This window comes from Rhamphochromis sp. 'chilingali' (assembly GCF_963969265.1).
Source record: "Rhamphochromis sp. 'chilingali' genome assembly, chromosome: 21".
In the NCBI taxonomy this organism is placed as follows: Eukaryota; Metazoa; Chordata; class Actinopteri; order Cichliformes; family Cichlidae; genus Rhamphochromis; species Rhamphochromis sp. 'chilingali'.
Genome location: NC_137949.1, coordinates 28237550 through 28262185, shown reverse-complemented (window position 1 = coordinate 28262185; position 24636 = coordinate 28237550). Strand labels below are relative to the sequence as shown.

The 24636-nt window shown below is 42.2% G+C and overlaps 1 protein-coding gene across 1 annotated transcript in view; it reads right to left on the bottom strand.

Annotated features, from left to right (window-relative positions):
- Positions 1–24636, bottom strand: part of ltk (leukocyte receptor tyrosine kinase) — a 75220-nt gene that overhangs the window by 22948 nt on the left and 27636 nt on the right. Inside the window, exons 2-15 of the mRNA XM_080871607.1 lie at positions 13899–13991; positions 11933–12079; positions 11433–11661; positions 8508–8641; positions 7789–7926; positions 5254–5403; positions 4121–4221; positions 3819–3979; positions 3367–3461; positions 2341–2412; positions 1777–1951; positions 1381–1531; positions 1066–1194; positions 586–742 (exon numbers count right to left, since the gene is read on the bottom strand). Of these exons, the coding sequence (XP_080727733.1) occupies positions 586–742; positions 1066–1194; positions 1381–1531; positions 1777–1951; positions 2341–2412; positions 3367–3461; positions 3819–3979; positions 4121–4221; positions 5254–5403; positions 7789–7926; positions 8508–8641; positions 11433–11661; positions 11933–12079; positions 13899–13991 (1932 nt within the window). The remainder of the gene's footprint in view (positions 1–585; positions 743–1065; positions 1195–1380; positions 1532–1776; positions 1952–2340; positions 2413–3366; positions 3462–3818; positions 3980–4120; positions 4222–5253; positions 5404–7788; positions 7927–8507; positions 8642–11432; positions 11662–11932; positions 12080–13898; positions 13992–24636) is intronic.

Sequence of the window (24636 nt, the reverse complement as noted above, 5' to 3'; positions counted from 1 at the left end):
GTCAAGATGAGCCCACACTGCTTCAATAATGTTGAGGTCTCAGCTCTGGGGGGACGAATCCATCACTTATAGTTATCGATTGTGTGTTTTTCTACCTCCATATGCTTTTACTGAATTTGCAGGGTATTTGGGATCAATGTCATGTTAAAAAATGAAGCCACTGCCAATCAGATGCTTTCCAGATGGTATTGGATGATCAAGATGTGATGGTACTTTCCTATGTTTCTAATTCTGCCAAAACCTCCACTGTGTTTCACAGATGGCTGTAGAAAGTTAATGTTGTACCTCACTCAATGGTTCGAGCCAAAAATGTAAAATTCGGATTCATTATTCCATTTGACGTTTTGCCATTGACTTTCAGTCCAGTTCTTGTATAATGTCGCATACCTCAGCTGTTTCTCCGTCTTTCCCTTCCTTAAGAATGGCTTCTTGATAGCCAGCCTTCCACTGAGACCATTTCTGATGAGCCTTCAGTGAACGGTAGATGACTCAACAGAGGGGTACTTTTGGCATTTTTTATACATTAAACTAAAATAGCAGTTTTTGCAACAGGACGCTAGCAACAAAGAGCTTATATTACACTACCTGCTGCACCAGTTTGGCCATTGCTACTGGGAGCTTCGGTGCTGTTTTCATACTGCTCCAGTGGTATGTTGTCCAGACTGGACTCAGGGTCCTCCAGGTAGGCATTTCCTCCTCCACCAGCTGCGATCAGCAAGGGAACCAGCTCTCCATCCTCCTTCTGAAAAGACCACGCACGAGTAAATCTTTCAATTTAATTTATTTAAATGATGATGAACACTTTATATAAGCTACACAACAACTTTAGAAGTCCCAATGGTACAATAGATAAGAGCGATCATAAAAAAGTGAACCTCGTGCTAAAGTTCCATGCTGCATGCAGATATAATCGATCTATATTTAAATCTATGGATTAAAGAATGAAACACTGCTGAATCATTTCAAATGCTTATGTGCCACAGTGCTGTATCTTAACAATGCTATGCGCACAAACCCAGAGAAAATGCACACAGTTCTGAAACAACTCAAAGTGTCTTCTGCTACCTTAAAGACGTACGTTGCTCCCCCTCCTCCGCCTCCTCCTCCAGCCCACTCTACACCAGCCTGCAGCTTGAGGTTGTCTTCAATCACAGATGACTCTCCGAGGCAGATCTTTTGGGTGTGAGGATTTCTCTAAAACATGTGGAAGATGGAAAATCAAGCTCCACGAGATTTAAAAAAAAAAAAGAAAAAGAAAAGTTGCAGAAACATGAACTTGGCATTAAAAAAGGAAAATCCTCTGTCTCTCCTCTTTAAGACATCCCACTCATCCCACATCAACAAATCCTTCCAGCCTGTTCTCACCCTCACTATACTCACCCCTGGGCATGCGTCTTCTCCCTGGTGTCCCACCAAGATGTAAAGCATATCTCCTTTTTCCAGAGGAAAGATGGCAGAAATAAAGACCCCATGGTTGCGTTTGTTGTGGTTTTTGGCTCCTTTTCCTCCTGCAGCCCCATAAGCAGAGATCCTGAGGGGGGATCATTGCAACAGAAGGAGATTTAATCCTTGGTCTTAAATGAAGTGCTTTTAGGCTTAGCCACGCACTGTATACCGTAATGGATAGCTACCAGTGATCCTAATAAGATTCCTTATTACGAACTCACATCGTGTTAATGTGGCTAGGAATTACATGTGTGTATAATTTAACTACCAAAGTCCACTTTTTACAAAAACCGGTACATGTTCCCTGGCTCGGTATCACCAACCACTTACAGGTATCTGTTAGTAGCAGGCACCTTCCACATCTGAATTCCTTTCAAGTGTCCCTCCTTCCCCACGGTAACGTTGATATTTTTGTTCCTGTAAGTGCTGTCACACTGGGCTTGGGTTGGGCCCTGTGGTCCACTGGCACCGCATGATGTAAACCACCAAGTCATCAGAGAAACCTCTACAAAAGGCAATAGAGGGGGAAAAAATACTGCTTTTAGTTGTTTAATAAGCTGCAAAAACTATAACCATTTTCACATTGTTATGTGGAGGGGGGGGAAAGTACCAAAAGCATGAAAATCAGTAAACAGCTGAGATAAGATACACAGTAAAGAACAGATGCATACATATGGCACATCTATAAGAGTCACAGGTAATTGCATTAAGGAGCTGGCATGTAATTGCCGAACACAGGCTGGATTAAAAGCTTCTGGTTAGCTGTGATGAGTAAACAATTGACCACCTGGTGTGCAAATTGTGCAAACAGAATGGATTAAAGATGACACAGTAGACTGGGACACTTCAGAAATTCACACGCTATACAAGATAACTGCTGGAGCTGTGCACTACCTGAGGCCAAAGGCTCTGGAAGGGGGCTTAAGAAATCTTCAAAGTCGGTCGCGGGCAGCAGAAAGTTGAGATCTGATGGAGGGGAGGGGAAGCCAAAGTAAAGGTAAAGGCAGGGGAAGAAAAAAAAAGAGAGGAGTCACAGTCACTCATCTGGATTTCACCTGATTATGAACTATATTTAGAATGAAAGTGGCACAGATTTCCTGAGAACAGGGCTACACCATGAAAACCTTTCTATCTTGGCAGTGTTTACCCACTGTGGAGCGTACAGACACGGGATTTTTGTCCGTTTATTGGTGGTAAAGGTTGTACGCTCCTCATTGCCAAGCCCTTAGGCAACAAGAGCCGTTAAGGTCTTATAACCCTCTCGAACACAACAAGATCCCCGCATAGAGTGAGATCATAAATGTGATGGGCAGACTCATTATTCTGAATTATTGCTTTCTAAATTTACTCTAGAAACCTGATTTAAAGCCGAAGTCAGTTAGAAAATGTTCCGTCCTCGCCCAACTGCAGAAGCGCAACAGACAACTGCGCCTCCCTGGAGGCTTCAAACCATATTTCTCCTAAATCCCGCCGAAACAAAAACAGACCTTTTCATGTCTTTGTTATTAGCGTAGCACCATAGTGGCTTGTAAAAGTCTGCTCTCTACTTTGAGAATTAAAAGCTGAAGTGCAACAACACGGGAGCAGGAATGTTGGCACACACTGCTGTCGTACTGCGGCGCTACATTTGCAGCAAATCATGAAACGTCGGTTACCCACATGTCTCAGCCAATCAACTAAACGGGGCATCAAATGAATAGCTGAGGGCCGCTGTGGTGCTGAACAAAACACAGCAGTTGGGGAGGTCTCTCTGTGCTCCTCCCAAGCTCAGCCGCAGTTTGATTTCATAAAGTGCACCGATCATTATGAAAGCAAAGACTAAATATGCGGTAAAGCAAGACAAATGTGTGTTTTAGCCCTTGAGAACTTTTAAAGAAATCTGTATTGGCTTTACTTAATGGTTGTGTGATCTTAGCTTACCTGACTGGAAGCAGGCTGCTCCAAGTGCAATGTCATCTAGAGCAACGTCAGCATTGGAGCCTTGTCCCCACACAGCTGTCACTTTAACATGAAACCTGGAGCAATCAGAGAATTACAGTTGTCTTTTCTTATGAAAAAGCAGCAGGATTTCAATCCCAGCGAGTGTACTTAAAAGTAGGAGTGAAATCTCTTTTATTATGAGCACTAAATCTGATTACACATTCTTTAGATGAAAGGAGCAATTTTCCTTTTCTTATCACTGACCTAAAGCATGTACTCATCCCTAAGCTCCACTATCTCTGACAGGGGAAAACAAAGGAGAAAATGAAACTTTATGGAGCTCCATGGGAAAAAGAGGTGAGTAAACCTCAACGACACATCATCCCTTTAACACACGAGAGATCAGCCTTTATTCTTTCATTCCTCCCCCTGTTTGTTTTCCTCTTATGTACCCGTGATGAAGGTCAGTCAGTTCCAGGGCAACCGGTTCCCAGTTATCTTCGGCTTGACCATTCCTCTCCCAGACCGGTACCGCGGCAACTGTCCCGTTTTCCTCTATAGCCACTTGCAACGAGCCATTAAAATGACCACGCAGGTACAGAGAGAAATGCATCTACACAAACAGAGATGAAGATCATTAAGATTTTTGGTGAGATATTTAGTATGATTTGAACTCCCCCACACAGACACAGACAAGACAATCAAACATGCTTAAATTGAATAATTCAACTACTACGTCAGGCGAGTAACTGACCTGGCAAGCAACAGAAGAGACTGGATGAGGGAATGCAGAGCTCTGAACGAACGCTTCTTTAAGTGAATTACTCTCTCTGACAGGGAGAAACAAGAAGTGCCCTAGGGGAAGACAATAAATGTAACACATTTACCAGGTTATGTGATTTAGCTAGTTAGTTAGTTAGATTTTTGAGCCGAACCCACATCAATCTTTCTTATTGATCAACATAAACCAGCAGCTTATAAAAGTAATGACTTTTATGGAGACGCAAATTGGCCATAGACGCGAGGCAGATAAAGTACTTAAAGCTAAAAGAATAAAGTGCTGTATGAATGTGGGGTTAAAATGTGACTTGTAGACTAAAGCGCATTGAGGTTAACAGAGCTGTAAATGTAATGCAATGCTCTGCTAGTCTCAATGAATGCCGGACACTAATTTGCTTGCTAAATGACTTGTGTACAGCCACAAGATGGTCAGCTGACATTTCAGTCAACCTGAATAGAGCATATTAACTACCAGTTACAATTACATCTTTTATTTCATCTTCTGCTGGCAATCCTGCTTTCATCCTCTTTCGACATGCAAAAAAACCTCCTGCAGTGTTTTACATTTGCCTGACAAACGAAAGCTCCACAGTTCAATCCTGGGAAGAAACTTACACCCCTTGGGGTTGCTTCAAGAGCATCCAGCGTAAAAATGTTGCCAGATCAAATACGTGGCACTACCTGCTGCGGCAAGCCCTCGTGAATAAGGAGTAGCACCCGTCAGGTCTTTCTGACAAGCATACATATGCTTTAAAGTTACACTGCGAACTAGAAATGACCTGACAATGCTTCTCAGACAATGCAGCAATAGCGGTTTTATTGTTTTTACTTACTGAACATCAAAACAAGCATTCTCGTCATTGGCTGTGTATTAAAAAAGAGTAAATGCAAAAATCCTGTTTGCAACAAAGGAAAATTAAGACGTTTTGACACAAGGAAATGTGAGCTTCAAAAACAAATGAGGGTATTTTCCCATCACTCCACACTGCAATAATTCATCGGAGCTGGAGGAGATTCACCAGAGGAAGAGTAATTAAATTAGGGCATAATTCACATGTGCTGTGCACACACACGCACACACATTCACACACACATGCAGACACAAACCTTGTGTGCGCTGCAGAGCGAAACCCTGCATGTCTTTTCTCTTCATGAGCTCATCTCCTGCAACTCTCCTCCAGCCCGAGTGCTGGTTGGACATAGACCAACCACATGAATCCCCGTCAAACGAACAGTATGAGCCAAAGGGGAGAGCATCTGGGAAGGAAGCAGATTATCATCATACTTCAAAAAGACAGAAACCACAGCTGCTAAAAAGTCCATCTCCTACCCCGGATTCCTCGTCTTTCAGACAAGAATTATATTTTGAAAGAAATCACCCGAGCACAAATTATACGGAGGATGTTTTTCTTCACGTGAAAGTCGCGCGTGTGTGTGTGTGTGTTTTCTTCTGTCACTCTCCACACTTTGCACTACACGTGTACTGCGACACATTTCAGATCAGAGCACTGCGATTACTCCCAGACCTTTTAGGATGTTTTTTTCAGTTTCACCTTCAAAGTGAAAATGTTGTCCAACAACTCCAAAACATAGTGACTCTTATCAGTTTTGGGGGCTTGCAAATACTTCACTGGGTCAACATATACTGCTCAAAAAAATTACTTCTTTGAGAAGATGCCACATTGTTTGAAATGAAAATTCTTATCTTACAGAGGGTTGAAATAACAGAAACCCTGAAAATCTAGATTAAAAAATGATGCAGCAGGCTTGTCCATTTTCCTGATATTCCATTGCTGCAACTCAAGATATTACTTAGTAATTTGTATGGCCTACAGGTGCTTGTGTGCATGACTGACATCCTAATGAGACGACTCATGGTGTCCTGGGGGATCTCCCATCAGATCTGGACCAGGGCATCACTGAGTTGCTGGAACAGTCTGAGGTGCACCATGAACTAGTAGGAATCCACTGCAACAGCACAGGATCTGACAGAAGGTGCTGTTGCCTAACCGATCTGAGGTCTGTGTCTCCCTCCATGGATACGTTTCCCCAAACCATCACTGACCCACCACCAAACTGCTTGTGCTGAATGATGTTAAAAGCAACTTAATGTTCTCCACAGGTCAACCTGCTCTCATCTATGAAAAGCACAGGGCAGCAATGGCCTTCAGACCACCATCATGAAGTCTGTTTCTGATTGTTTGGTCAGAAGCATTCACACCAATAATCTTCTCATCCTGTGGAGCAGATACTGGTTGTCCTGGTGGATTAAAGTCTTTGTACGACCCCCTCCTGCTCTCCTAGAATAACTGTCTGTCTCCTAGGATACCTCAATGCTCTTGGAGATACCCTACCTGTGCAACCTCTGTAGGGTCCAGGTATTGCCTCATGCTACCAGTAGTGACACTGACCCTGGCCAAATGGAAAAACAATCAGAAAAGATGAGGAGGGAAAAATGCCAGTGACCTCCACCCGTAAAACCATTCCTGTTTTGTTGCCTGTTGTTAATTTCATTAATACCAGAGGAGCTGAAACTGATTAACGATCCCCCCTGCTGCCTAACTGACCAGATCAATATCTCAGGAGTTGAACTGGCGTTCCTTCATATCTGAGGTAATGTATTTTGCTGAAAAGCTAGGACATGAATCACTTGTTGCATAAAATGCACAGCACACATGCAGACTATCCTTTGATAGTCAGCATGTGTAGGTTTAACCACCAAGAAGTATGAGGTCAAATAATCAATGTAAAACATATGTGTAGGCATATCTTTGAGCTTTTTAGGTACCTTGTGATAAGGCTATGTTTATGCTATGGAAGCTTCCCCGACTCCACCTTTGTCCTTGATGCAGACGGGAGATCGGTGTAATTCTTCTCCTCTCACTCTAAGCATGTATTTAATTGTGAAAGAAGCCAGAATACAGATAGAGCTGTTTCCAGTTTTTGTGCTAAAATAGACAAAACATGTAAGCCACCTCTCTATAGAACCCACAGAGATTAAATTGATACCGATGTTTGCACATGAAAGTGGTTAAGACACCCGTGTGCTCGTTGAAGAAATTACATCTCCGCTGTGGCCTTTCCCCCCAGCGTTTCACAGCTCAAGTGCTTTAAATAACCCTGACTATATCGATTTTACTGACTGAAGCCTATTGGATTCCTGACACTACATTTTACTGCTAATTAGGAAAAAACACACTAGGCGGTGAAAGCGTTTTAATGCAAATTATCCGAGGAAGAGAATCTGCACTCAGGTTTCAGACTTTAAACACCCCACATAATACTTATTCTCTACACTTTAAATTTATTGTGTAAAGGCCCTTGGCATGGAATAATCTTGTGCCTTTGGTGAAAGGATTAACAATTTATCATGGACTTAAATTTTATACAGCTAATGCAAATGGATTACAGCTTGCCAATAGCTCGCTGACTGCTTCAGGACTGCGCAACAGTACGCTGGCCTGATATAACTCCCGATGTGCACAAACTGAAGCATTCACACGTGTTTTCCTGCTCATAATGCTGTCGCTATAAGAATCGGTCAGATGGTGCAGATGAAATCGAATCAAATACATCATCATAAAAGCTCTGCTGCACTCTGTGTGATTTTATTTAAAAAAAACAACAAAAACAAAATCTCACCACAGATGAAGCCCTCGTCTTCTCCATAAGGACAGTCCGTGTGGAAGTTACACACTTGGCTCGTGGCGATGCACTCTCCTGAGTGGTTGCAGTGGAAAGATTCCTCACAAATGGGACTCATTTCACCGAAATGGTGTTCTGCAATGGAGACAACCACACAACAACTGTAACAAGGTACAAAGCAGATTTAGAGGCCCGGTGAGTTAGGATGAGCGACGAGGCAGCTTTTACAGGAAGGTCGGTTGATTCTGCGGAGGGGCTTTTCTTGACTCGCTGCTCTATACCGTAGAGACTTGAAAAATGTGAAACCACTGAGAAAAAAGGTTCAAGAAATCTGCAAAACAGACCAGGCATCTTTTGCCTGTTTGCAAATTGACCGCAAATCATGAGCTTTTAAATTTTCCTGACACCAGAGCATTTTTGTGTGCTGACATTCACTTGCAAAACATGCATGAGACAAAAAAAGTAAACCTAAACACATTTTGAGTGAATCAGTTTTCATAAGCAACCTTAACTGTAATCTGTAGAGAGAAAAGTTCTCCTGTAGCAGCTGTGGAAACGTTAAAACACGAGTATGTGCTACTGTGAAAGTACCTCAGGTTTTAAAATAAAGTTTACAGCTGGTTCCTTTTATCTGGTCTGTACGGTTGTAGGTGCTTATCACAGGAAATGACCATGAGCATCTGGTTTGAAAGCTCTTAACGACCTGATAAACTCACCTGATTCACAGTTTATGAACTCCAGCGAGTCCAGAGCCACAGTGGCTTCTCTCTCACACGAAGTGTAGAGCAGGGTCACCTGAAAGGGTCCAGCCACCCAGCCAATCGGAACTCCAAAAATCTGCCACTCAGGCCTGCATTAAGCAATCACACAGAAACAAAATCAATCGAATTTCTCACATAAGCAGCAGCCCTGGGCCATGTACTATGAAGCGAACTCAACATACCCAGGGTATCTCTCCAATATCTAGATTCACTTGCCCTAGCATCAGCAATTTGGGTAGCGTCAGCAAACTCTGGTTTTCCCCTCTGGGTTCACATGAAAGTAGTTGCTTTGGCAACAGCCAATAAGTATACTGGCAGCAGAGGGGCTGAGTTTACAAAGGATCCAGAAAGTATAAGATTACAAGAATTTAAAGAGGTTGGACTCATAATACAGACCGATGCTCATCAGTGAAACGCAAAACCATCAGCCCCTCTTACTTTCGACGTGCAGAGGTTTGAGGAGTGGTGACACGATTTAGGTGATTCATTTATACCTGATAATCTCTTACTTGGAGTATAACCTGTAAGTCACCATGGTGATTTACCCCAGGAAGAAATGAACCACCTTCATAATACAATAACCTCCGTGCTAACCCTGAAGTTCATTCAAAGTACACACTTCTGAACTTTTGTGGACCTTACCTGACGAAGGTGCACGTGAGAACCAAAGATCTCACACAGTTAGAGCTCACATCAAAATGTCAGCTCACCAGTGCAAACTACACGTATTATCCAGCTGCAGTGATTTGTAATGATGGGAGAAAGCGCAGGTAATAGACTGGTGCATTCATAGCTAGTGGTGATCTCGCTGTGACCTGCCTCCAGCATGCTCTTCTCAGACATCATCTTCACCTAAACCAAAAAGACTCTTTCCATTAGTGAAGTGAAAACTGTTTCCTGCTGTGCGCTACATTTGAAGACAACTGCGGACCACGTCCTGACTTGACTCTCCCCCACGTCTTCCAAAGTTCACATGTGAAAACAGCTACATGTGTATCTTTTTTTTCTAACTCTAATTTTTGGCTTTTATAGTTACATTAAAAAGAAGTGCATTAAAAGTAAAACAAGTAAAGGTTAAAACAAGAGTATCTTCACTTTCTTGCCTTCTTTATGCAACATTACTGCCAAGATGATTTATTTTGTATAAAAGCCTGCACTGCAGTTTCTACAGTCAAGTTTGCATTTGTTATATGTTCTGCTAAAGCCCTCTGCATTCTCTGAAATAAAGAACCTTTGTAATGTATGAAAACTGAAGCTGAATATTAAAATCCTTCACCTGCACCCTCTTCTCATTTCTCACCATAGTGTTTTACTAAATAATGTTTGAGCCTTCTTCCATCTGTCATTTATTGGCACATTTCCACTACTGCTGCCATTATCAACCATGGGAACCGCACTCCTCCATGAGCATGTGTTCCACGTAACAAAAGCACCAAACATGTCGCTATTATTCAGCATAATCCATCTGTCACCTTGTCATAAGTCCAACCTGATTGTGTTTTCACAAAGCTGGCCCACAGCTGTGTGATTATAGGTGGCGTAATAAAGCAAAGCAAATCCTGCTACCTGGGATATGTGACAGCACCCAAGATTTACCTCACACGTCACAAATCCTGCTCTCCATTTCTAAAAATACGTCCATGCTACGTAGCGCCAACTGCGCAACCCTATCGTATATGCAAACTAGACTATTTTCACCACGAAAGCTGTTTAGAGATCAGTGCCCGGAAATTATGTTTGACCATTGAAACTTTTGCCTCTGCAGTGCTGCCTGATCTCCTCTGGTGTGACAAAGCAGTGATCCCTCATCTATGTTTTCATTCAGAGAAAGCAGGAGGTGGTGAGCAAAGTTTGTACTGATGTGATCAGAAGAAGTTGCAATGTTTCCAACACACACGGTGGCAAATGGTGATTAAGTAGGACGCTGTGTCGACAAGTCTAACTCCTGTTAACGCATTCACACCACCTGGTCACCAGTTTGCTCCTCACACGATGCACAACCTTCAGTCTTGGAAACTTTGGACTACGTCAAGTTCTCATCACAAGGATTGTTTCTCCACACAAAATCCAGGCCTGTGAACGTTCAAGGTGAATAGGAAAATCACAGACCGCACACTGCGAGTGATTAAAAATGGCAGCAGCGATCAAAGTGGTTTTGAAAGAGAGATTAGCCTAATTCTAAGTGGTACGGGTTTTTTTTTTTGCTTATTTGTCTGTCCCAAGTACACAAAACTTTTTGACAACACCTCATACAGCCCGATGTCAACTCCTGTGACCATTCAGTCTCTATTATGCACTTAACAAAATTGCGCCATATGTCAATACGCATGACATCCCACACAACGCACAACACACACTGAACTACTTCACTGAAAGATGAAGCCTGTTGGATGGTAACTGTGCTTTAAATGAAGAGTGTGTCCAGACATTGTATCTGCAGATTTTGTTGGATGAATAGCCAGCTTAATAAATAAAGTCACTGTGTGTGAGTGTGTGTGCTTGTGACTCATAATGGAATTGCACAGCCCATTACTGCGCAGCCACTAACAAACCCAATGTACAAACTTATTGCATATGCCAATCCATCCTCCTCTGTCCTAACCAATTATATGTAACTTCATTTCCAGCCTGCTTCTAGTCTCAGGAATGCTTTTAGCTGTTCTAAAGATAGTTGTGCTTCAGCATTAGATCAATAGGAAATATCTGTCCGTGTTTCCCAAACAACACGCAGTCACAATTCTACAGTTTGCCTTAGATGGTAGGCAGGAAACATTTTTCTTACATAACTTTAGTGGGACAGAAGTGTGCCTTCTGTTTTTTTTTTCAGTGAAGAGGACTGGTTGTGTTGCACAATAACAAAAGGTGAGTGTGTTCGCTGACCTGCGGTCGTCTCGTCCCCTGTGGTGCAGCATCTCCGAGTGAACGTCTGAATCTGGTTGAGCAGGCTTGATCAGCAGTGTGAGGTTCCCCACCACGGGGCCGGCCTCATACACAGCCACCTGAAGCAGGCAGTCCATGCTGCTTTTTGGCAATACTGGGCTCATTAAGTGGTAGTCACATTTCCCAGAGGCCTCAGCTTCAGGTGACGGGGTTAAAAGAAGGAAGTGTCCTAAGGTAATAAAACAAAGTGGAAAATTCATGGTTGACTATTTTATAGCAGCCTCATAACACTGTCTAATGCTTTAGCGTTATGACAAATTCTGGATTAGGGTATATTTGAATATATGAAGCACAGAGTGAAAGAAAATGTCAAGTGAGAAGCAACGTTTTCACACAGTAGCTCAAAGACTCTTCTAAACATATTTGACAGAAGAAAGAGGAACACTGTGTATCAGAGCACACTGATTTAGCTGCTCCTCTGTGAGTCTCTGCACTCTTACCATCAGACCTTCCCTCTGAGTTGTCAGTTGCAGGCATCATCCCAGCCTTTGTACTCTGTGGTTGCTGTGGCGACACCAATAACCAGTCACTTCGGCTGCTGTTCGATAAAGTCCAGAGACACGGTGACTCAAAATCACAGGAGGGAACTGCAACACATGAAACAACAAAGATGAAAACTCAATTTTTAAAAAAAGAGTCCATCAAATTATGTAGATTATTTGTTGTTGTTTTTTTAATGTTTTTGTCTGAATGTGTAATTACTGTATCGATTTAAAAATGCACTGATTTGATTACAGCTCCAAGCTAACAAATATACTGAAATATAAACATAAAATACGTCTTAATGGCATTTTTTTCCCCACTAGCCTGAAATAATCATATTTATACACACATGCAAAACAGCCCCAAATCTAAGAACTGAAAAAGTGTATATTTCTCACGTTATCTTTATCCCACTATGTATAAAATCTTGAAACGAACTGATACTGTATTAAAGAAAAAAACAACTTGTCCGCAAAACTTCACAGTAAATAAACAGCATCTGCGATTTCACAAAAAAAGCCTCCAAACTCATTTATATGAATGCCTGAGTGGGGATGAGTAACACCATATGTTTTTTAGGCTTTTTTTTTGGGGGGGGGGGGGGGGGGGGGGGGGGGATTGGGGTGGCGGTGGTGAGTGGAAATATGAGAAATGTGTTTCTTTATTATCTCGAGACCAGAAAAATCCCAACAGAACTAAAGAAAAAAGTTAGGATGCAACTCCTCCAGTGATGCTTCTCTCTGAAAATATCTCTCTTTAATATAAAAAACTAATAAAACGCAAATTCCAAACACATAAAGGATAGATAAAACTAGACAGGAAAAACTGTGCCTGAGAAAATGAAAAGCTATGAAGGATATATATTTTAAAAAAGCCACAACATTTTAAAAAAATTGTATAAAATGTCAGCTCAAGGCCTTTAGTTCCACTAAATCAAATTTAAATCCAAAATCTGTTTAAAAGTCAAACAGACAGAGCCTTTGACTGATTTTGTGTCTGTCTGTGTGGGGGTCGATGAACAGGAAGGGGACGGAGGAGACGTTCAAGACATCATGTGACAACTGGAGAGGAAACTGCCTTAACCACTAATATGGCAGCAAGCCAGGGGAATTAGGAATCCCTCCTGGGATAAAGCACAGAATTATTAACTAATTATTTCATATTAACCCACATTCATTTCTTTAAACCAGATAAAAGAGTAGCCTTCCTCTGATCACAAATGATATAAAAATGTTGCTTTTTCACAGGCATCAACATGCTACTTGTGCTCCTGGCAATCTAACAGGGGAGTGTTGTTACAGCTCGAGTGATGCTTGCACTTGAAATTCAAAATGGGTAGTTTTGTCTCAAAAATCCAGTTTTTCAGGGATAATTCCCAATGTAGTCATCTTTGACAGATGCCAGTCTTTTTGATCCTCTGCCTGCACGACAAACTACTCAGGTTCTTAATTTAACCATGCTTTCCAGTCAAAGAAATATTCATGTAGATGCATGCAATGAGTATAAGAAAAGCAATAAAAACAACCCAGGTGATAACTGGAATACAGATTTTCAATTTGTGTCAAATCATCAAAGGGGCGATCGTGGCTCAAGAGTTGGGAGTTCGCCTTGTAATCGGAAGGTTGCCGGTTCGAGCCCCAGCTTGGACAGTCTCGGTCGTTGTGTCCTTGGGCAAGACACTTCACCTGTTGCCTACTGGTGGTGGTCAGAGGGCCTGGTGGCGCCAGTGTCCGGCAGCCTCACCTCTGTCAGTGCGCCCCAGGGTGGCTGTGGCTACAATGTAGCTTGCCATCACCAGTGTGTGAATGAATGGGTGGATGACTGGATATGTAAAGCGCTTTGGGGTCCTTAGGGACTAGAAAAGCGCTATATAAATACAGGCCATTTACCATCAACACATCAGTATTCTAGATACAAACTCACAGTGGCTGTCATTGTCCAGGGGATGAGGAAGAAACTCATCTGGGAAGTCTTCGTCCAGAAATCGGTCAAAAAGGGCGTGGCAGGTACTGCTCACTAATGACAGAGACAAACAGGTTTTATTAGTTCGAGATGTCATACAAGCATTTCACTGTCTTCAGTCACTCTAGTAAACTGCAGCCATCAGAACCGCTTTAACTCTTCATGGCAAAAATTCAACAAGGTGTTGGAAACAGTCCTCAGAGAGTTTGGTCCATATTGACACGATAACATCTCGCAGCTGCTGTAGATTTTGTCGGCTGCACATCCATGGTGCAAAACTTTCCATCACATCCCAGAGGCTACTGGACTGAGATCTGGTTACTGTAGTTCTTAGTGCTTAGTTAGTAATAAAGGACCAAACCTGTGCCAAACTGTACAGAGAGAAATTCCCTAACACCATTACATCATGACCATTGATACAAGGCAGGGTTTATCTATGCTTTCACATTTACGCACATCCTCAGACCAGGCAAGACTTTTCCAATCCTCTGTTGCCAAATTTTGGTGAGCCCATGGGAATTGTAGCCTCTGTTCCCTGTCTTTAGCAAGCAGGAGTGGCACCTGGTCTTTTGATATGGTCACCTTGATTGATTTGATTGATTTTCCCATTGATTTGAGATACTGTTGCCTTCCTGTCAGCTTGAGGCAGTCTGGCTTTTCAACTCTAACCTTAGGTAACAAAAAGGCATTTTCACCCAAAGAACTACCGCTTACTTGATATTTTCCTCCTCTTGGAGCATCCTTTGTACTGTAAACCTGACATGCCTAAATCTATTAAGTTGCTGTGATTGGCAGGTGTACCTAACAAAGTTGCCAGGCAGTGTATCTTTTTGTTTTGATAAACAGAATCAATAATTTTCATGGATGAGTCAAAGAGAAACACTCAGATTTAGTATGAATAGCTAAAATAAAGGAGGTTTACAGCAGCGTCTACCAATAAACCATGCTGCTGCAAACAAGACGAAACAAAGTGTAACACTGTTAAGAAAAACATCAAAGTGGTCGTCTGAATCCAGGCTGTGGAAACCTAAAAACTAATATGACGCATAATTGCCCTGAGTTTCCACTGCTGCCTCGTTAGCGCCGCAACAAAAGTGCTACAAAACGAACACCAGAATTTTCAGGTGTGAAAACATATTGTTAGCATGAAGTTTCACATGAATTAGAGGACTTTACATGTCAAGACGAAAAATGAAAGCAATTACCAACTGGCCCTTTCCCAGCTTAACTTTTATTTTATTTGATTCCTTATTTTTTTGGCATCTGTCTGAGACCTTTAATAAAACAAAGTGGGGTTCTGGCAGCACTTCACATACAAGCAAGAGTCATGGAAAGGAATAAAACTGCTGCGATACAGTAACTTTAACAGTAAACCAACGCTTTTAGATACACAAGCCTTGAATCCATGAAAAAAACAGCAGTAATTTCTGCTATGCAAGAAACTCCACACACTGGAAATTCTTCCAGCATGTGGCACTTTCTGCAGCTCATTGTGAAACCAACCTCTCAGTCTATTAGATGTAGCTGAGTCAAAATGTTTTTACTGTCCCCCGTTTAATTCCATCCCTTTCAAAGACAGCTTGCCTTGAGGCTTAAATGCTCACACAACCACCAAAATATAATATTTTTTATCTTTTTCTCCTCGTAGATAAACTCCGACATGAATGGAAATATACATACAGAAATAGCATTCACTGCTTCGCAGCAACAATCAACAGACATGCTCTTATTTTGGAGACGCAAGCTGAAAGAAAAAGTCACATTCAACGTATTAACTAGCATGACGAGTGGACAATGAGGGAGATGATAATATCTTAGAGGGTCACAACTCAAATGTTGCAATGGCCCCTGAACAGTGGCGTTACTGTTATCTGATGCCTGCAGGGCAAAGTCAAAAAAGCCAAGCAGGACAAATTCAATAGCTGAAATTGCTGTTTACTGAAAGCGGTTAGTGATGCTAATGATGAGGAGGTGAGGGGTCGTGCCTATGAATGGCAGCCTTGCTATTTATTGATAATTATGGAATAACAGCTGCTATGGATAGTTCCGAGCACGGAAACGGGAAAAATTAAACTGTAGGAAAAAAGAAAAGGATTCAGCCAAAAGAAGAAAAAAAAATTAACCCGCTATTATTAACATAAGCTTGGGAATCCCCCAAGAATCCAAACTTTTTATTTTACTCCCTCCAACTCCTTTCTTATCTTGTCCAGTATGGATTTAAAAGATAAAGAACAAAAGAAATACAAATTTTAAAAAAAAACACCCAAACACTCTCTTTTAAGCTAGAAAGGAAATGAAAGAATTACTGAACTATCTGCATCATCATCAGCCGGCAGCGAGTTTCTTTGATGACAATCCAGGACCCCGACTACACTGTTACTGCACCAAGGCCTTTGAGGAGAGTGTAACTTTTAAAAGCTGTCAGCTCAGTTGAAAGCAAAGCCTGCCCTTGTTAGTTTCTCTATCAAGGTACTGTGGAGTCAGAAAACTGCTGTGCGTTGTAGTTTAGCTAAGTTCAAGGATGGGGCTTTGTTGCAGATCTGAACAGCTCAATAGAAAAGGCAGCAAACTAGCAGGGGCCTCTTTGCCACCAGTTTGCTGTCTCTCCGTCACTCAGCAGAAGTGAAACCATTAAGAGTGAGCTTTTGTTTAAAAGCAAGATCAGCCAGAATCAAAGGAACTTATCATCAGGCCACAGAGCAGCGGCCTGATGATAAGGTGGATAACCTGGCCTCCATCTCCTTACCTATCTCCTGCTCTGTCATCCATCGCATACGCTGGCCTCTCAGAGGATTTGCTTTGCACTACCAGGAAATGTATGACAACAACAACAACAACAACATCTGGGCGTGCCTAGAAAGCTTTTTTTTTTTAAATGTACGTGTGAATATTGGCTGCTTGTCAAGTCAACAAAACTCCAAAATTGCAGCTTCAGAAGGACTCGGAGCAATTTTCTAATGAGCAGACCATGAATTATACAGTTTTTATCTTCAAGGCTAGTTTCTGAGTGCTGAAAGCTATTTGTTACATCAGCCTCGGCACTTGGATAAACACATTCGCTCTCCATGTGCTCATGAAAGTGGCATGCTGTAAATGCCTGAGCTAAATTAAGCTAAGCAAGGGTACAACCAGAGCACTGCCTGATGCTATTTACACGCTCGCTCCTGGATTCTCTTTCTCTACCTGTGCCTAAATCATCATATCACCTGACTGAGGGCATTTCTCACTCTCTCTAATGAGTTTTGTAGTTTTGCTGCAAATTTTGCTTCCAGACCAACAAATTAATCATCAATCAATTATGTTGAAAAGGTATTTTTTTCACTTTTGGTGTTATTTAGATGCCACCTTCCGTTTTCACCATGATTAGGGTCTACTGGTCATTTTCACTTAACTCACAAATAATGCTGAAAATAAAGTTTGCATTATTACGGCTGTGGACGTTTTGAGTTACAGGTTGGTGCCATAATGGTATAAAACATGGACGTAGTTTCCAGGTCAGAAAAATCATGCCAGTGTACAAGTACCTTGAACCTGCATTCTACCTGAAGGCCACCAGATGGCGATAGCTGTGGTCTAAAGCAGCGGTCGCAATCTTAAGTTGTTAGCCAGTGGGTGCATGGTTTCATGGTCATACTCGCCCTCTTTGTCGCCTCTGTTTTATTGCAGCCAAGATGGCGATGGCATTAACACTCATGCTGAGGCTTCAAAACAGGACTTCAGAAACCAGTGGCTGATGTCACAGTAGCTATGACCACTTTCTATTTTGTCTGTGGTTGGTGCCTGCCAGACTTGTCTACTAGGCATCACTTTAGCTAATTTGAGCATTTGAGGAGCATTTTAAAAACAAACAAACAATGTAATTACATGTCAAATGATATGTAGCTAGTGCACTTAATGGGCTTAAGAGCCAATGTGAGGAAGTTTTCTAAATCTGGTGAGTGAAATTCGGATATTTATTTGTGGGTTTGCGCTAATGGCTACACTTTGCTATCAAACCCCATTGTAGTTAGCTGATAACTTAGTATTCCCACTTCTCATTCAATAAATCTAGCTCCAATAACTCAACGTAGCAACAACAGTAATGCAGTAATGGGTGACAGCCCAGATGTGTGTGTTTTTTTACGATCTATATATCTGAGAAAACCAATAAAGGGAACAAAAGTGGAAAGAATAATATCTGCTTAAAGTTTTATTGTAAGCCATCCAGTAGTTCCTACAGATATTCTTAAACAGATATGTGTACTATTTAAGTAACACCTGATTAGGTGGATTTATACCTCCTTTAAAACAGCACTAGAGCTCAGTGGGACATGACACAGTTCTGCACAGCTCTCACACCTGGTAAAAATAAAAAAAATGAGTGTGGAAACATTAAGTACCTACAATTTATCTCCTTGCGCATTATGCAGAATCGTCCTTTGTAGGAAGAAGCTTCATCTCTCCACACTCGCCTAATAAAGTCCTTAACCTTTCAAATCTCTTATTCGCTACCAGGCCTTTATCCTTCATTCCCAAGATACATGACAGCTGAACTGGCTATAGACAGAGCCACGATCTATAATTGAAATGAAAGTTCAGCATTTCAGAAGTTCAGAAGTGAAGACAGATGGTGGTTTAGAAGGAGATTAATCAAAAAGGAATAAAATATGGAACTAATATTGTTCTGATATGGAAAAAATACAAGCCCCACCTCCCCACCCCCAGAAAAAACAATACTAGATCTTAATGTTTTGCCTTATTAGGATTTTATGTCCCACACTACAATTTATTCACCAAAGTGAACCATGCTTTTGCATTTTTCTCACACAAAATGTTACTTGATGCATATTTCATTTTTTTTCAGTTTCAAAACAGGCCACTTACATGAGGAATTCATTTCATAATGAGATGAGAACAAAATTAAAATTGACCATAGGCCATATATTATTCTATTCATTTTCTATATGGACAATAAAGAGAGAACTTCAAAGGTAATGCCTCACATGAAATTCACATAATAAAAGTCCTCAAGTTTACCCCTGTCCTTGTTAGCATCACTATCATGTGCATTTTAACCATTGTAATTGCTTTCAAGTGTGCAGTTTTGAGCAAAGTGGTCTCAGAACTATGCATTTTATTTATGAGGATGTCAAAGAAAGGGGGAAAAATGAACAAAATACACTGTAATAAAACAAAACCAGCAACTACTCACATTGCCTATTCTTGTAGTGCTTCCTTTCAAGTTAAGAAGTACGATTAAATCACAAAACCAGAAGCAGAAGTGTGCGAAGAAAAAATAAAATCAATGAAGTGGCTGGAGATCCTTCTTACTTAACTGGGGATGGGGGCAACATTTCTGGGAGACTAATGATGAAACAGTGACAGTAAAGTGACGTAAAACTGACTGTAAAATTACATCATTAGTTAGAGACTGGATTCATGGAAGTCATTTAGCAGAGTACATACACGTGTGAGTGGGGGGATGTTATGCTTTCACGTGCAGTGACTCATTTCCAATTGATTTTACTGGAGCAATTTATAGTCTGTTCTCTGGGTTATTATTGTTGGTGGAACGTAAAATGGAAAAGTGTAAAGCGCATGGTCAGTCAAGGCTAATTGGTGCATGTGAATGGCAAAGGCTGGCACATGTGACTGGAACCCGTGTAAGAGCTATGGCGGCACAGAGTGGTGAAAACCAAAATGCTGTATATGATAAAAAGCAACAAAACACACAGTTTATTACATATTTAAAAAGCAGAGCTTCAGAACTACACCACGGAGAGATAGAAGAAAGTGCCCTGTCGCCATTTGGATGTCTGGGTGAATACAAGTCAATTCCCTTTACTGGCTCGCTCAAAAAGAAAAAGCTCAGGAAGTATTCAAGATATTGACTGGGCCTCCAATTTCCCCAGATCTCAATGAAATCGAGCATTTTTGGGATGTGCTGTGGAAACAAATCTTATCATCGAGGCCTCGTTTCAAAACTTAGAGGATCTGCTGCAAACGTTTTGGTGCGTGACCTCACAGGGGACACTCGGAGGCCTCAGACAGTCCATATCTTGAATGATCCAGGGCAATTTCAAGCAGGTGGTTTTAATGTTGCCGCTGATTGGTGTACGTCCATACAGTACATTACTTTTAATTAGTTATGACTCATGGTGCAGTCGAGATGATATCGTTTTGGAGTGGGGTTCTTTTGGCTGGCGCTTTGTCAGAAAAGTATCAGAAAAGGAGAGAAAAGTAAAAGGAAAATGTCATAAATGAGTTTGAGCGAACTCAGAACAGCTATCAAAACAATACAAAGTACAAAACAACAGGAATAGGCTTTGGCAGGAGAAAAAATAGTCTGACATTTTGGGAAAAAGAGGAGGTTGATGATTCCTGGACTCTGATACAAGGTTATAAAAAAAAGGTAAAGGTTTTTTTTTTTTTTTGGCCTGTCCCGTTTGGCTCTTTTGCCCTCAGAATTGTTGTCTAAAGGCAAAGAAAGATACCCAACGGATTTACTTTACCAAACTGACCATCCCAGCCTTGCCGTAATGGTCCATTTGATTCACCTTTTATTGTTTATTTTATTTTCACTTACTGAATACGGGACAGACTTGACTGGGGGAAAGAAGGGGAGAAAGAAAGAGGGAAAGAGAAACAGCTGAGAAGAGGGACGGGGGAGAAGGGCAAAAGACAAAAACCAACAGAACGGGCAGAGAAAAAAATGCATATATCAATCACCTGGATCACCTGCTGAGAAAGAAAAAAGAAAGCAAGCAGAAGAGAACAAGAGTAATAGAATAAACAACATCACAATGATATATGGGAATATGACAGTAAATACTAAATGTTAAACATTATTGTGCAGCACATAAGATCAACAGAACACAGTGTGCTTTGAGGTAGGAGCAAAAAAGGGTGTAGTTTGTGGGTGTGATCACCCGTGTGTACACCTGTGAGCATGGACGCGCTTGTTTTTTGTTTTTTAAAAGGTTCCTTCATGTAATAATCTGCTAGAGGGTGTGGGGGGGCCACAGCCCCGTCCTCCAGGGCGTGAAGCAGGTGTGGAGGAGATCAAAACTCCAGACATCCAGAGGCCCCCAGAACACAAGAGACCAAGGAAGACCAACAGAGGGGCAGCTGCACCACTGTCCCGGAAAGAGCTGAGGAGAGTCCCAGATGAGGGCTCACTCAGCAGCCGCGGAGCAGAAGCCAGGGGGAGTTGCAGTGACGCGCCCGTGAGCTCCGCCGGCAGCCAGCTGCGCCTGAGTAACCGAGCCCCAGGCCGAGAGGCCGGGGGCACCCCACCTCCGAAGTGGCCCGAGCGAGCCCCAGGCTCCAGGCCCCGATAAGCGGCCGCCAAGGAGTGAGCCGGTGTGTACCTGGACGCCCATCCCCGGACACAAAGAACCACCAACGCACCGATGTCTGAGGGCGTCTGCCACTGGCAGGGGAAGTGGTGGTAGGGAGAGATAGGCCTCCAAACCTTGGAGGGCCTGAGATGTCCCCAGAGAGGTGGTGCCTGACACCCAACCTGACATATAGACACAGACATACAGGCACACACAGATACAAACATTCATTCCCACCCTCATGCTCTCATATGCACTCACTCCACACTCAACCAACGTGGAGACAGACATAAAGAGACGTTGTACACACGATCACACTCCCCAAGCGTACTCTACAAACCGGGTCTAGGTGCCCCCGCCCCTGGAGGGGGGAACTGCACCCAGACCCAGGTGGTGTTACCCTTTTCCCTGCGGTGGGGGGAGGCAGACCGCCCCGACTCCGCAGCAGCAGGAAGGCTCCACACTCCAGACCGCAGTCGGACGGCCAACTCCTCCTCCTAGCCCCCCTGCTCCAGCAGGTCGCAGAGAATGGGGGTGAGAGAAGACTCCAAACCTCCCTCCACCCGCTCATTGTAGTGTTGATGCATGTGTGTTTTAAGGTGCATTTAAAACCCAGGAGGGCATGGAGCTACCTGCCAGAGAGCAGCAGGTAAGCGCATGGTAAAGGTAAAGGTTAAAAAACGTAATGTGCCGGTTTCTCTTTTAATCACTTTTACTGCCATTAATAAAAATCTAAAAGCTGAACGGCTCAAAGATATTTAAAACCTAACATGGGCTTTAGTTTATATTAAATTTCAGGTAAAGAAATCTGCATCGACCTTAGGGGAGAGGAAAGAGAAAATGGAACAAAACTACACAGGAAATAAATGAATAAGTAGAAGGATGTGTCAGCTGAAGACTGCAAGGGGAGCTAACTAATTAGAGTGTGTGAGAAGAAAGAGAAAAGACAGTGCTGTGTTATTTCTGCATTTCACTTTTTGGCACTTTGCCCTTTATTGAATAGTTGCAGCAGAGATGGTCAGGAAAAGAGCAGGACAGTGACAAACAACTCTTTTCTTCAGTCCTGCATTAAGCTTGACGCAGCTACAGTTTTGCAGAATATTAAAGAAGGGCACAACGATCCTGTTTGATGCTAAAGGGTTTTCCCAAAGGTCTACTGGCAGAGAGTAGAAATAAAAAAAAAGAAACCCAATTTACTATCATGTTTATGAGGAAATGTCTGGATAGTTCAACTTAAGAAATTACACTTACTGTATGTTTTACCAAAAAAAAAAAAAAGGTTTGTCGGTTCAAAGAAATGGTTCATAGTGCTTGATAGAAATACTGCAAGCTGGTGTTAAAATAGAAGTCATCTCTTTAGATGAACAACCTTCATAGTTTCAATGTTTCAGACAAAAACATAAAATAAATCCAACCATCCATCCGCTCTTGCCCACTTGTTCAGACGGGTTTGTGGGGGCACTGGAGCCGATCCCGGCTACCACTGGATTAGATTCGGTGTGCACCCTGGACTGCTCACCAGTCCATCACAGAGCTAACACAGAGACTCGCCCTTACATCCGTGCCAATTAACCTGACCTGCATGTCAAGTTAATTGGACTGTATGAGGAGGCCAGAGCACCCAGACAAAATGGACACAGGCAAAGGGAGAACATGCACACTCCACAGACAAAGGCTCCAGCCATCAAATAAATCTGCTGTGTGTTAAAGCGTATTGAAGACAGAAAAGGGGCAAAGGAGTTTTCCATGAGTTTTGTATTCCTCCCTCAGATCTACCAAATGGAGCCATTACCCTCTCCTCTGATCTACAATACGGGACTTAGACGCAGATTATACAGGAAAAAGCACTTATTTAGAATTGGAGAGCGCTGGGAGAAATCCGGCTTCAGGGCTTGCAGCTCTAAAGGCTGTTCGGCAGAAAGCTTTCTTTCCTTTTGTTGTATTCAGTTTTCAGTCACCACTTGCCTAGATTCAGCTAAACAGTAATTGGTTAGGTTAAGGGCAAGATTGTGGTTTGAGTTAAAATATAGAGAGCATGTCTGGTCAGTACCCCTCATGGAAAACTCTTCCCACACATGGCTCCTGAAAGCGTCCTTGTTATTCCGATATCACGGCGATTTGTCACAATTTCTTTAATGTCAGTTACTTCTGTTGTCATGGAGCTAAAACTAATGTCCATCTGCATCATGCTTTTCTCCTGAGATAACTCTTCTGCCGAGGCCACGCTCTGTGTCGGTAGTCAGGAGGAAGCTGAATGTCATGGAACTTGGAGAAAAGGTCGTCTTCTTCATCTTCAACAAGAGAAGTAAGTACGTTTTGGTGCAATGGGAATCAAAACTGCAAAATGTGTTTTTTTGGGGCAACTGTGCCTCAGTAGGGAGAGCAGGTCACACACTAATTGGAAAGTCAGTAGTTTGATCCCCAGCTGCTTCAGTGGGGCTTGTGTCCTCAGGCCTGATACCAAACCTCTCCCAAACATGCATCCATTGATGTGTGTGCATGTCAGTGTGTTTGTCTGTGTGTCGATGACAGGAAAAGCATTGTATAGCCCAGTTAAAAGTGTTGCATGCCTGTGTTTGAGTGGGTGCATGTGGCTTGCAGCGTAAAGCGCTCTGGGTGGTCAATAAGTCTAGAAGAGCGCTGTTTGAATGCAGTCCATTTACCTTGGCAGAGCATGCTCTCCCTTCTGATTATATTGTGTATGAATGGTTGAAAAAAGCTTTAAAGTGCTGCTCTAATCATACCTAGAGTCTAAATCGCTATTTAGTTTTCTTTCACGTGTGACAAAGAACAACATGAAATGTTCTTAACCCCACTCGGTGGAAGCCATCACCACTTTCGCAACTTAAACTTTGGCGTACTTTTGCTAACATTGCTTCAAAACATCCCCCAAGTTTTCCCTTGCTTAACCAGATGCTACAAACAAACCACATGACATATTTCATCATAAACCAGAAAGGTTCAAGTTTAAATTCTTTAAAAAAAAACAACAACAAAAAAACCCACAAAAAAACAAACAGACACGAATGGTTAATGTTGTTTTCCCCATCCATTTCTTTAATCTACCACCTCCGGCTATCAGTGCTTTAATTTCTTCCTTACAGACAAGCAACTCAATTTAATGAAACTATCACAGAGCGCGTTACTCATGCAATATCTGGCTTATGATGCGACTGTGGCCCTAATTAGAAGTTACAGGAAATGAACAAAGCAACAGAAATCAAAATTGAGTCTATAAAAATTTACTTTGTCTTCCCGTCTGATGCCAGGTCGCCACTTACCACTTAATGCGTCGAATGTCATTAACCATCAAGTTACCAAGAAAAAGATTTCTCGGATCTTTTCTTTGCCCCTTACAGACTGTTCTTGGAAGCTTGTCC